Below are 13,399 nucleotides of genomic sequence, written 5' to 3' on the forward strand. Positions count from 1 at the left end.
ATCTTTTGTAAATAAGAGACAAATGCATCAAAACAGACCCTCGGGCATACGACAGGACTTTAAATTTGACCTGGCTTTGGAGAAGCAGTGAAGAGGAAGCCGAAAGAATGTAGCTGCTGCTAAGAGTTTTATTGGCACCAGGAGCTCTGAGAGTTACATATAGGGGGATTTGAGGCCTTTGCTCTTTGTTTTTTATTAGAGCCATCGGTTTTGAGTATGCATTTGCCTGCCCAGTAGATATTTTCAGGGCCTGGGAGCATCTGCACTGTGTTTCTGGAGCTCTCCAGCTCAGAGTCCCTCCCAGGCCAGACTGGCCACCTCACTGGGAGATGCATTAGTCAATGCCAAAGTATCAAAGTGTAATTCAATAGGGAAGACACAAAATGGACCTTGCTTTAAACCCTATGAACCATGACATTTCCAGATTGGTCTATTAAGTTTGCCCGCTCTTAGCTCAGTGTTAGCAAGGCCTTCTTAGCTGTGCAGTTTTTTGATACGTTTGTTTTGCATAGCTATGGGAAGGTAGCTATGCTTTCCCTGGTGAAAACTTGCTTTGTCTTTGGTGCATCTGGAGGATTTTTTACTAGTGCCTGTTTCACAGGTCTGTTAGTACTCACATCAGCCCTACACAGACAAACATTGCTCTTTGATAAGGAAGGGGACACCCCAGGTGTAGTGTGCTGCCATCAGCTTCTGGACACCAGCAGTAGAAGAACCTGCAGAAGAAATCAGTGATTGAGAGAATGACAACAAAGACCCAGGCCTGGATGGAGCTGCTCGTGGGCTCAGATGGGACGCAAACCTGAAAGCGTCAAGCTATTAGCTGTGGCGAATACCTGTCCTGTAAAACCCACCATGGCACCAGGGGACAGAGAGATGGCTGGGCTGGAGACATGGGGATCTGCAGGCTATAAACCAGATCTGTGGGCTGGAAAGAAGTAGGACTTCTTGTCAAAGTAAGCTTGGATCTCATTGAAGGATTCAGGAGGTGTGTGGGCAAGTGAGCCCACTGGGATCATCCACCTGCATTTCTCAAAGGTGTTTGGCAAGGTTCATCAGCAAAGGCTCCTAAAGACAGGAAGCAGACCTGGAATAGGAGGGGAGGTCTTTAGAGGGAGAAATCGTTTGCTAAAAGGTAAGGAACAAAAGGTAGGAGGAAACAATCTGTTTCTGTAGCAGAAAACACCAGGGAGCTGTGCAGGGACTGCTCTCAGCATATTCAAAAATGATCAGCAAAAGAAGGCAAATATTGAAGTTTGGTGCTGATACAAAGTTCTTCAGGGTTGTGTGGATGAAGGCCAACTGTGCAAAGAGACTGGGCAATAAAAAAATGAAATTCAAATGTACATAAATATAAAATGGTGCACATGGGGAAAAAACAATTTTAACTCTATTTATAAAACAACGGGTTCTGAGTTAAGTGTTACCATCTGGAACGCTGGGGTTGTAACAGACTGTGCTATGAAAATGTCATTTCAGTGGTCAGTAGCCATCGAGAAAATAAATCACAAGTGAGAATCATTAGGGAAAAATAGAGAGCAAAACAGACCATCTCTGTTTCCTCCAACTGGAAGCATCAGGGGGAGCCAACGGTGCAAGCTGAAGGATCTTTAGAGACTTTAGGCTACTTTGGGTGAGATGGAACAGCTCCTGGAGGGTGTGGATCCATGTAGGGCTGCAGAGAGGTGCCTGCAGGCTGCTCTAGCCCAGCCCTGGGGGTTAATCCTGCTGGGAAAGGGGATGGTGAGTTCTGTGCAGACACGCTGCCTCACGGACAAAGCCATCTATCAGAAGTCCAGTGTATGCTGAGTCACCTCTGTCCTTCCCCGGCTCCACTGCAAGGCACTTGCAGGAAGCTGGTGGCTGACAGGCAACCACCTGCGGAAGCCAGTGTGGTGACCTTTGCTGGTAAAATCAATTTCTAAAATAGAATTTGTACTGCCTTTTTTTAATATATTAGCTGGGAAGATTTCTTTGGCGGCTGGTAGCAGTTGGTGAAGTGAACTGCTGAGTTGCAGAGAGCAAGCCACGGAGGAGCACTGGCGTGACAATTCCTGTCCCAAGTGCTGGAGGTCCCAGCAGGGCCCAGACCAAGGCTGTCCCATCAGCAGGCTCCAGCCCCCACTGCCACCAGGCACCGGCTGCCCTGCTGCGCAGCAGAGGGGTGTGCAGCCCCTGGGGAGCCCAGCTCTGCACGCCAAAGCTGAAGGAAGGCAGAGGCAGAAAATGTATCACAAACCACACCAGGGACAGGAGTTTGGGTCGCCATGCCTCCCCAGGCAGGTGCCCTCAAGTGTGGGTGCCAGTTATTTTTCCCGAATTAGGAACAACATCACCTCTTTGCAGAGACGATGCAGATTAAAAAACCCTGAGGAAACCTGGTCTCCATTTGTAAACAAGGTCACTTTTGTTGCAGCCGCCTCTCAAGCTGCATTTGTTCAGTCTCATGGTGACAATGGAGGAAGGAGCCCTCTTGCCTGCTCAGGAAGGGAGTGACTTCGCTGCAGTGTGACCAGCTCACCCCAGCCCCACGCTCGATTTTAACAAGACCACTGCAGAGGCTGAAGTCGGTGTTCTCAAACCCTGCCTGCACAGCTCCCTTTAGCACCAACACAGCTGCTCAGCAAGCAGTGAGCTCAGGTCACTTTCACAAACGGTTTTCCATAAAACCCCACTAGCTGCCATGAATCGTGCTCCCACTTCCAGCCCGCACCAAGCCCCTGAGCAGCTGTTCCCCGGCTTGAAAGCAGGGTTACGGGCCCGTGTCACTCAAACCTCCCCACACCCCATCTGGCCAAGCCTCAGTACTCGGCAATTAACACAGCGTACCGTCAGTTTCTGAGCATTTGTTACTATGCTCTGATGGGAAAGCTCCCCACTTTCCTTTTCCCAGCCTTTCCCAAGCCTGGCTTGAAACGTTGTGCCTTGCAGTCCCTCATCAGTAGCGTGGGGATCAGAAATATCCATTCCTCCTCTCACACCCTGGCTGAGGTAACACCTGCAGATGCCAGCTGAAAAAGAGGAAAGATCTTTGTCAGTTTGGCTGTGTGTCTAGTTAAAATCAGATCAGAACAAAAGCCTTCACCCTGATTGAAATGCTGTGCTGATTCCTGCTGCTTGGAAGGTGACAGTCCCTGTCCCTCAGGCTGCCTTCCCCTCTCAGTTAATCTCCCAGGAGCACTGCGCTGCCCTGCAGGTGCAGGACTTAACCCTGTCACACTTCAGTAGGTGCTGTAATTGCCCACGACTTGTTTCTCTGCCCTCTCTGTAATTGGTATCACTTCATCCCCAGCTTCATCCTCCGTAATCCTACAGGTATCTCCTTGTCTCGCTCTAACCCGCTGCTGCTCGCGTGCAGTGACACAGCAGCTCATGCAAGTGCCAGACCCAGTCCTGCTGGCTTTGGACTCTGCCACAGGGAGAATTTTCCACACACTTTTGTTGTGCAGCTCCTCCACAAGACCGCTGGGCTGAGCACACCGCAGCTGCCCCAGTAAAGCCTCGGTATCTGGGAGGGAAAGCAGTAGAAGAATCATTTGCACGTGCATGGAGCCAGCAGCACCAAAGCATTCGCAGAGGAACCGAGCTCTGCTTCCCAGATAACACCACAAATCTCCAGCACTTTTGCATCCATGGGTGACTTTAAAACGGAAACGACATGCTTTGAGCTATGTTTTAGTGGCAGCGCAGGGTACTGGAGGAGGAACACAGGCTGCAGGAGGAAAGGGGTAAGAAGCCTGCGTGTGCAGCTGGAGCACCGGCTGCAGCAGCAACTGCCCTGCCTTCTCCTGCTGCCTTCTCAAGGAGGCAGTGGTGCAGCCGGGGTTGTACAGAGCAACCTTGGATCAGAAATACCTGTTCCTCCTCTTGCACCCTGACTGAGATAACGTGTGTGGTCTGCAGCTGCCAGTTAAAACGGAGGAAAGTTCTGTGTCGGTTCTGGTACTGTATCTAGTTAAAATCAGACCAGGGTGGGATCACGGGGATCACATCACCCCAGGCAGCTCCAATGCTAGTGAAAGCTTCCCACAGGGCTTGTGAGGAGTGACATGGGACATCAGAGCCAAAGCTGTGGTCACAGCCACGTCAGGAAAGCAGCCTGAGGGCTTTTTGGCTCTTCCCTCAGCTCTCCTGGTGGAAGAGAACATGCGGTGGAGAACTCTGGCTGCAGAGAGTCAGGGAAGGAGCGTGGAGAGAAAGAGGCACGAGATTCCCTGCTGCGGCCCAGGGCCACCAGCACACACACAGGCATGGGGCTGGCGGAGGCGGCTGCCTCCCCGGTGGGACCCACTGGAAGGGCATGTCTCCTAGCTGGCCTGCAGGCCCATCAGCACGGCACACCTCCCTGACAGAAAGGGAGCCCACAATGATAAGTGAGCCACCTCTGGGGAAGTCTGCACCTTCTGAATAGCCAGCCGGCATCCAGGGACACACACAATTAAGAAGTATGCATGCCTTGTGCAGGAGTATTTCATATCAGTTTTTTTTTTTTCTTCTTGTAACGTTAAAGCTACATTTGCAGTTTTGTCTCTACCCCCTGCTGTGGCAGAGGAATGAATCTCCCTGAGACCTTTTCTCTTTCGCAGCAGTAAAACCTGAGAAGGGCATTGCTAATAAGCCTTCCCTGTGCCACCTCCCAGGAGAACTGGGTCATCTCAGGCATCTCCTCCCCCACAAGCCAGCACCCCCTTGCAAAGTCGTGGAGCTGTAAATTTGGCAGAATCTGTCAGGGCCCTGGGGGCACTGATAGATGTTAATGGGTCCCACCTGGGCTCATGGCCCCAGGAACTGATTTAAGCTCAGCCCTGGGTCTTCATTCTCTCCTTAAGCTATGTAGTGGGGGGTGCTGCTCTCCAGCTTAGCAGTGCCTGGCTATGGACTGACTTCTTGGCTTGATCTCAGACCTGCCGCATTGCTACGGAACTGGTGGTGACTGCTGGGCTGTGCCAGGCCATGCTTACCCTCACCAGATCTCATCCTAACCTGTAGGTTGACCTGAGACTTGCCTCTTCACTGTGAACCTGCCTGATGACCTGAGCTCCTGTCTGAACCTGGTGACTATCTCTGCCTGCATTGCTTCCCTCCTGGTGGGACTGGGCCTTGGCAGGCCAACAGGTCCCGCTCAGCCCCATCCCTTCAGACCTTTTGCTCCCTGGCACTGGTCTCTGTGTACTGCACAAAAGGGGAATCATTCAAAACCCAGCACACCAGGTGAGTTTTCTGGGCACTGTAGCTTATCTTTGGACTTACAGGTTTCTCTTGCACCTTGCTATTCACTGAGAACACCTTGGTATGATTGAGGAACCTGGAGGATCCTTAAAATCCCTGTGGGCTGCAGAAGAAACCAAGCACAATCTGTGTCTCAGGGTCCTCTCTGATCAAGTTTTACGTGGATTTCACTGTACTCAGCAGTCACTGCTTCAGGCCCTTACTATCACTGCTCCTGGCATGGCAGGGTGTGCACAATCTCATCCACGCTGTTGCTGGGTATGCATGGCTCTACCCTATTAATGCAAAAAAGACAATTTTTTGTGGAATGTGATAACCTATAGCAGGTGTGGCTGTAGTGGTAAGGTCTTCAATATCCCGAAGTGACTTAAAAAGGCAAGCAGCCACCCTTTGCTTTGGGAAACAGATCTGCTTCCCATAGGAAGCCACAGACCAAAAGGGTAAAGGAGCTCAGGAGGGCTGGTAGGTTTAAGGACAGATTCTTCCAAGGCCATCCCAATAACCAGGTAAAAATGTACTGGAAGATGTCTTGGCTAAGCTGGGAGCTTGTGACTGAGCTCCAATGTCAGCAGGCTATATGCAGGAGATGGAAGCAGGGACAGGCTATAGAGATTTGGAAACATGCAGACGTGTAGGGATAATGATAGGAAATCCAGAACTCAGTCTGTTGGTATGTATCAGGTCTTCTGCTGCTACTTCAGTTGTAAAAGGCTGAGCAGGGAAATTGTGGGACATCAGCTGAACGGCGCAAGCAGTAGCGGACATAGGGGAAGCTGAGGTTCCTCAGTGCTTTCCTTGCGTCAGCCTTTACCAACAGGGTCTCCTAGGCTCCGCACCTGGAGGCAGGGTTCACAGAAAACCAGCAGTGGCTGAGAGTTGAGATGGGCATTGTCTGAAGGTGCTGAAAGCTAGCCACTGGTACTGCTTGATGTCCTTGCGAGGCCACTCCCTTAAGATCATGAAGAGAATCCCAGAGCAAGCCCTGCTGGAGCACGTTTGCGGGCAGATGGAGAAGCGGGAGGCTATGGGGAGCAGTGTGACCCATCTCGGTCACCTCCTGTGACTGAACCACGGGGTGGATTACTGGGCGAGGGCACAGCACCGTCGCCATCCTCCTCAGCAGCAGACCCAGCACCACCTCCCACCACGTTTGTGTTAGGGTTCGGGACGGGTGGGCGCCAGAGGGGTGCGTAGGGACAGGATGTCGGTCCCGGGGCTGTGGTTAAGGGGTCACAGGCGGGCTCCGCAGGGGCCGTCCCGCTGAGGGGGCGCGGAGGGCGGGAGGCGGGCGGCTGAGGGGGCGCGCGCGGCGCCACGGGCGGGAAGCGCGAGGAGCCCAACGGTCGGCGGGGGGGGGGCGCGTGGCGGGAAGGGCGGGAAGCCCACGCGCTGGGGGCGTGGCGCAGCGAGGCCCCGCCCCCCGCCCTATATAAGCCGGGGCGGCGGCGGCGGCGGCGCCAGGCGGGAGCGGGTCCCGCCGAGGCGGCCATGGCGGCGCTGCGCTGCCTCCTGCTGCTGCTGTGCGGCGCCGCGCTGGGGCCCGCCGTGCACCTCGACTTCGCCGAGCACCGCAGCCAGGCGGCCAAGATCAAGGTCAACCCCCGCGGCAACCTCTGGGCCACAGGTACCGCGGCTCCCCGTCGGGCTGGCGGCGAGGGCTGGTGCCCCTGGCCGAGCGGGGCTGCGGCGGGGGGTCCCGGGGTGGTTCCCATCCAGGAGGAGGGTTGGGGGGGTCTCTGGTCACGCTGTCGTTTGAGGTGGTGGCATGGGGACGTGGGACTTGGGGTACCTGCCTGCACAATCACGAAGCAGGTAACATCTCTCGGGGATGGTAACTTCAGTCCCCTGAAGTCTGGTGTGGAACGAGGACCTGGGATTTCTGGGTTTCTCCTCGCTGCATTGCATTCGGCTATTTTAGACGTTAGGCTTGCTCGGTGCGTCTCGCTGAATGGTGTCAGCATGCGGTCGCAGATAACAGCTTAATGTCATTCAGCCAGAGCCTCTGCCTCTCTCTCCAGCCGTTTGTGTAGACACACAAGTGCATTGTATTGCAGGCCACTTCATGGGGAAGAAGAGCGTCACGGGCACTCCGCGCCTGGAGTCACCAGAAGAGCCTGCAGCGCCCATGGTTTTTGGTCCCTCGCTCAGAGCCTTGCTGGAGGACATGATGGAACTGCTTACCCGTGAGCTCCTGAAAATCCTCTTGCAAGAAAGACTTTTGGATGAGAACCAAGGAAAATATGACCTCACTGATCAGGTGAATATTGACTAATATGGAAGGAGATGGCCAGAGCAGGGAGGTGGTCGTGATGTTAATCTGCAACAGCCAGCCTTGCTGGGAACACCTGTACAGCTGCTATAGGTTTGTTTCCCCTCTTGCTCCCTTTAACCCTCCTTAAACTACTTCCCTAGAGCAGCCACAAAGGAGCAGATAAATCTGTCAAGGCTTGCGTCCAGCTGGACAGCGGCTAGTAGTCCCAAATATTTGGGAAGGGTGTGAGGCTGGGCAGGGGATGTCACGATCTCCAGCCCAGGGGTTGTTAGTGAGCTTCTGGGTCCTCCTCAGGTGCAGAAGAGGATGGCTGGCCACTGCGGCTCTCATAAAGAAATGTCTCCTTACCCAGCCACCGCAAGGACATGGAAATCCTGCCTCCCCTCGCTTTCTATAGAGAAAGGCAAAGAGGGACGTGGCTTTGCATGTACAGGGAAAAGAGTCTGCCCTGTAGAGGTCTTGGGCTTCTGATTCCCCCTTCTGGGGTGGTTGTGTTGCTATGGTCAGGATGCCTTGTTACTGAAGGGGCATGTAGCGTTGTTAGCTTGGCTTGCAGAAGGGAGGTGTGCGCTATTCTGCCACAGAGTGGGAATCGGGCAGCAGGCAAGTGCTCTGTCTGCAGCAGGAGCTCCGTTGGTGTTGTATGTCAGCAGGTCCTCAGCCTCCTCTTTTAGCTCCTTGGTGTGGCTTTTGCCTGAGAGCTCACCCAACTCCTAGTGGAAAATTAAGCCACTGGGAGCAAAGCGAGCCCGGATCCTCACTTAAAACATAGAGATGGAATTGCTTGGTCCATGTGGTTCTGCCCATTTGCTGCCTCATGTATGCTTCCCTGGTGTCTTGCCATTTCTATTCACAGCAGGAAGTAACGGAGAGCCTTGAAGGCATGAAATCCACTTAGGTGGGTCCTGTGTGTGCTGTACCACTGAGCTGCTTGCTTGAGGAGCTTATCCAGTAACGGTGAATACAGGTAAAGCTGCTTCTGTCATCCAGGTTTAGGCAGTTCTTGCTCCTATTATTTGCTTTTTTGTAGGGAAGGCACAGGTGGAGCACAGCTGCAGGGAGGTCAGCCTGAGTGGTATATTCAAGCACCTTCCTGACTTGATTTCTTCAGATTAAGGTAAACTGAGGCTCTCCTAGGGAACTAGTCCCAGTGGGATAGAGAGGGATAGAAGCTGGATGTGGCCGAAGACATTCTGCTCCCCTCACATTGTGCCGTCCACTGCAGTGCCGCAGCTTGCGCTTCTTAGATGCAGCTGCAAGGGAGGAGAAGGCTCTGCAGGTCCTGGACTCTTCCTCAACCAGCCTGGGGAACCTTTGAGGAGGAGGAGGGTATTTGCTGCATTAGCTATCTGAGATGTGAGAGCTGGATGTGTGATCCTCGTGGATCTCCTCTGTGTAGGTAAGTCGCTCTGTCGCAGGTGCGCTTGGGTGGATGTTCCTCAAACACTGGTCCCGTGGCTTAGGCTGCCAGCTGGGGGTGTCTGTGCTCTGCCAGCCACAGCCGTGCTCATTCTCAGTGCTCAAAAGCAGGTCCTGGCCAGGGTTAGCACCCACTGTTAAACATTCACCGTTGGCGCGTGATCTGGGTGTCGAAGCTCCATTGCTGGAGAGCAGTTTGGCTCACCATGAAGCAGACACTGGTCAGCTGCCTGCCTCATTGCTCTGATGCCTCTGGTGGCTGTGTGGGAGGTGGTGTTGCAGCTTAGGTGCCTGGTGTGCAGCTGGCTCCTGTCCCTCAGTCTCTTCCCGGAGCCTCTTGCCTCTCCTGCCTTGACCTGGCAGATACCAGCCATCCTGGTGGCAGCAGGGACCTTGCTCTTTGCAGGCGTTTTGCCTGGTTGTGTCTTTCAAGCACCCCTGAGCACCTCTCTGGACTCGGCTTCTGCCTTCCTACCGCTGCCTTCTCGCCCTCTGGGGTGTCCTTGCCTCAGAGCTGCTCGTTGATGTTAGTTCTCCGTGGTGCCTTTGAGCACTGCTCTCGTTACACTTTTCTGTGGGACTATACTTTTTGCCCTTGTGGGTGACACGATGCCAGTGCAAATTCCTGCCACTTTTACTGCTTTCTCCCTCACTCTGACTGTTGTTGGACACCTGGGGTCAGCAGCCAGTGTGTGCCTGAACTGATCTGTGTGCAGAGTTTGCTGCCTGCCTAAGAAGGTGCTTAAGAGCTTTATGTTGTGAAACTCTCTATGTGCCCTCTACTTGGGGTCTGTCATTTACATCCTGACGCGGTTTAGAAAAGCCAAGATGCTTCCCCCTTCGTTGGGACCTGCTGGTCAGCAGAATGAGAATTAACGTGCTACGTGTTGCTCTGCTGCTCCAACACACAAGCTGTCCTTTGTAGCAGGATAACTATCAAGGGAATGCGGACTTAATGAAAAAACAAGCAGACTTTTCCCTTCCTGAGGCTGTTGCTGATCATTCACAGAATGGTTCTTCCTTTCTGTGGGGCACCTTTAGACATTAAACAAGTCCCAGGGCTTAATATTTTTGCTTGCCCTACCTTTACATGGGTAAGCCCTACCTGTTGCCAGTGGGATTTATCCCAAGATGTCCCTTCCCAAAGCAGGAGCGTGTATTTCATGGTTAGTGATGGAAGAAGTCTCACAGAGCAGAAGGGGTTTGCAAACAGTATTTTTTTTCTTAATCTTTCTAACTACATGCAATAGGCAGGGCTTGCACTCGGGGTTCCTGGTGCTGCCCCAGTGCTGCGTGTGACAAATCTTTGTCTGGGAGGGGAGGATCCTCAGTGGGAAGGGCTGGCATCTCCTTGTGTGTGTGGCAACATTTCTTCTGGAGGCAACCACGGTGAGATCCGTGTGTGGAGTGCGATGACTCCAGGGTAGGGGGAGAACCCCTCTGGGTGAAAACAAATGCTGCTCTGTGTAGCTCTGGGCAGTATGCAATCCCTCAAAATCCATCTACAACTTCTCTCTGCTGTGTTTTGTGTATTTTTTGCCTTCTCATGTAGCTCCCTGCTGGATTGGGCCCTGAGGCTGCCCTCATCCCTGAAACCCAAGGCAGTGGTGGCTGTCTCAGCGTCAGCACAGTTCACCTCCGATGTCAGCTGTGATCCAGCTGTTGAGCCCCATGCTGCCCAGGCAGATGATGTCAACCAAGGCTGCGTATGGGACCAGTGGCTCACTGTTGTGCCTTTTCTTGCAGGAGACTGGGCTTTTGACAAAGGTGCTGGAGAAGTATTTTTCAAACTGAAGGAGCAGAGCAGTGGAGGATGGAGTCTGTAGGCTTGGCCATGCACGGCAAACGGAGGAGATCATAATCCTTGTGGGTTACTGTAGCAACATCACTTTTTATTTATTCTTTCTGTAATACTGTTAATAGTGATTGCTTGTATGAAGAGCAGAGCCACCCTGTATATTTCCTGTATGTTTTCTGCTTTCTTGATATCTGATGTGCCCCTGCAAATAAAATTAGCTCTTTGCAAACAGCAGCTCAGACTTTTATTTGGGGGTGGAAAGGTTGATCCCATGGCTTGTGAAGGAAGAATGGGGAATGGAGGGAGGCTCCTGGATCTCAGCAACCAGGAGGCAAGAGGATATGCTCCCTGCTGCCCCTGCTCACTGCTGTTGGATAAAATTACAAGCGTGGGTAAGTTCTTACAGCACTGTGCTACTGAAGCACCCTATAAACCCTCCTTGCTGGAGAGATTATCAGCATGTTCCTGTGAAAACAAAAAGCATCTTGTTTATATCATGGTGATTTCTGGTTTGAGCAGAACCCCAGGGTTTACTACATTCCTCTGCTGTCCTTCAGGGTGCAGGCTGTGACCACTCATCCTGATTTGGGATGATCTTTTGTCCTCTCAGCTAAGCCATCCTGCACATGTACAGCCCCAGGGTCCTCTGGGACAGCTGAAGAAGGCAGGCTACTTTTTAATTATTCTTTTATATTGTTTTTAAGATGTGGTTAAAACGGTGATTGTGCTGCCTTCAAGGTGCTGAAGTCTGGGAAATGAGCCTTGCAAAGAGAAATAGCAGAACCTGTGTCCGAGGTTCTGTCGCTTCTGAAGCTGCTGCTCATACATGAGTGCTCCCAGCCACCCTGTGCACATGCTGATGTGTGCAGAGGGAGGGGAAAGCCATGGTAGGAGTCTTCAGTCTTAGGGTTTGGAGCCTGTTGTGGGTGCAACCAGTCCAGGTGCATTTGCACTGCTCATGTTTGCAGAAAATGAGCCTGCAGGCTGTTGGCAGAGTTTTCTGTTTGTCCAAGTGCCTGCGTGATGCCCTTCTGTCCTTTACATGTCACTCACTCCTGGGGTTTGCTGGCAGCGATTGCCCACGTGTAACAGGGACCCAGTATCCCCAGTGCAAATACACACCAAATACAGGTTTTAGACCAATAAAAGAGCATCTTTTCTCTCCCACTTATAGCCCAGCTTTCGAGCCATTGGAGTTTTCTCAGCTATTTGAAGGTTGGTTTTGGTAGGTGAAAACCAAATGTCCTACAACTGGTTTGCCCCCAGCATTGTCTCCAAAACTTGGTGCTCCCCATCAAACGCCCCAGCACAAGGGTACTTCGTACTTTGGGGAGATGTTTTCTGGGAGGCGCCTTTCTTCAGTTATTTTTTTAATTTTTTCCCCCAGCTTGTTGCTGTGTGCTGGGTTGTGGGTGACCCCAAGCTTGCCTATCATTAGCTGTATCGAAGCCTTGTCTTATAAGCTAATTATGAGCAAGAAAAATAATGACATAGCTTATCATGTTTGACGCTGGAGCAGACCAGATGCCTCTCAGGCGGCAGTGTGATGGAGTGACAGCCTTATGGGATTCCTGACCTGATGCTCAGCTGTCTCATGACGCGCCACGGAGTGGGACTGCCAGCTCACAGCTTGCCCACGGAGGCTCAGGGGAGGGTAGGCAGGTTTCTGGATGTCACAGCAGAAACCTGCCATGAGATACCGAGGTGAGAGCCTCCCTCTCCCAGCAAGAACCTCTCCATTTTACCTGTCTGTCTGTCTGTCCATTGTCTGCCCCAGACCCCAAGATAGAGATGAATTGGTCACTTAGCAATTATTATCACAGGCAAAACAGACTCGATTGAGGGAAACTGATGTATTATTTGGGGAACTTAATGTATTGCCAGTTAATGTAATATAAGTATTTGAATACTGATTCAGGTGCTGATCGCCTAGGAAAGGTGGTTGTCCGAGCAGAGTCTCTGAATGCAGATCAGCTAGAAGACACAGGTACTTCTTGCCAGACCTATTCTTCATCTCTGGAGCATGAGGTGGCAGAGGACGCATACATCTTCATACGTAGTGCACCAGGGCTGCAGGTCAAGACTCAAGAGAGGTCTCTGTTGGGTAGAGGATCCAGAGATCCAGGCCACGTCGAGCTGCCATGTAAGACCCCTGGAGCTGTGTTGGCCCCGCAGAGCCCTGTGTTGCACAGAAAGAAACCTGCCTTGGGCACCATCCTAGGAGCACAGGATAATTTGGGGTGGAGAGGACCTCAGCAGGTCTCTAGTCCAGCCACCTGCTCAAAGGAGGGCCAGCTCTGGGGTCAGGCCAGGTTGCTCAGGGCTTTGTCTTGTCGGGTCTTGAAAACCTCTGGGGATGAAGGCTGCATAGCCCAGTACTGGACCTGCTGCTCCACCGCTTAGCTGTTTCATTGTTTCTCGCGCACTCATACTGGCAAGCAAACAATCAAGCCCAAAGCCCCCAGTCCTTCTTCAGTTTTGATTAAAACTGAGGAAGTCAGAAAAAAAAACATCTGAGAAATCCCCAAATTTGGCAACCTCCCTGTTCTGCCCTGGGCTCTGCTTTCCTGATCTGGTTGCTGGGCCACAGCATTCACAACCTCCAGGCACAAGTTCCCTTCGCTTACCAGGTCATACTCTTTGGGAGTTTCCAGGACCAAGCCCTTGCATCCAGGCTAGGG

General features: G+C 52.4%; 1 protein-coding gene across 4 annotated transcripts; it reads left to right on the forward strand.

Moving 5' to 3' along the window:
* The first annotated feature begins 6,629 nt into the window (after window positions 1–6,629).
* On the forward strand, window positions 6,630–10,952 carry NMB (neuromedin B). 4 transcript variants are annotated; one of them, XR_014588726.1, is made up of 5 exons: window positions 6,671–6,853; window positions 7,284–7,486; window positions 8,532–8,618; window positions 8,727–8,900; window positions 10,667–10,952. XR_014588726.1 is itself a non-coding variant. In XM_083850473.1 (3 exons), the coding sequence occupies exons 1-3, from the start codon at window positions 6,718–6,720 to the stop codon at window positions 10,712–10,714; spliced, it is 387 nt and encodes a 128-aa protein (XP_083706599.1). In that variant the 5' UTR covers window positions 6,630–6,717; the 3' UTR covers window positions 10,715–10,952. The 4 variants fall into 4 exon arrangements, 1 of the variants encoding a protein (XP_083706599.1); XR_014588725.1 differs by lacking the exons at window positions 8,532–8,618; window positions 8,727–8,900 and adding an exon at window positions 8,361–8,468; XR_014588727.1 differs by lacking the exons at window positions 8,532–8,618; window positions 8,727–8,900 and adding an exon at window positions 8,358–8,468 and having other exon boundaries at window positions 6,672–6,853.
* The last annotated feature ends 2,447 nt before the right edge of the window (window positions 10,953–13,399 follow it).

The sequence above is a fragment of the Anser anser genome, assembly GCF_964211835.1.
Source record: "Anser anser genome assembly, chromosome: 10".
NCBI lineage: Eukaryota > Metazoa > Chordata > Aves > Anseriformes > Anatidae > Anser > Anser anser.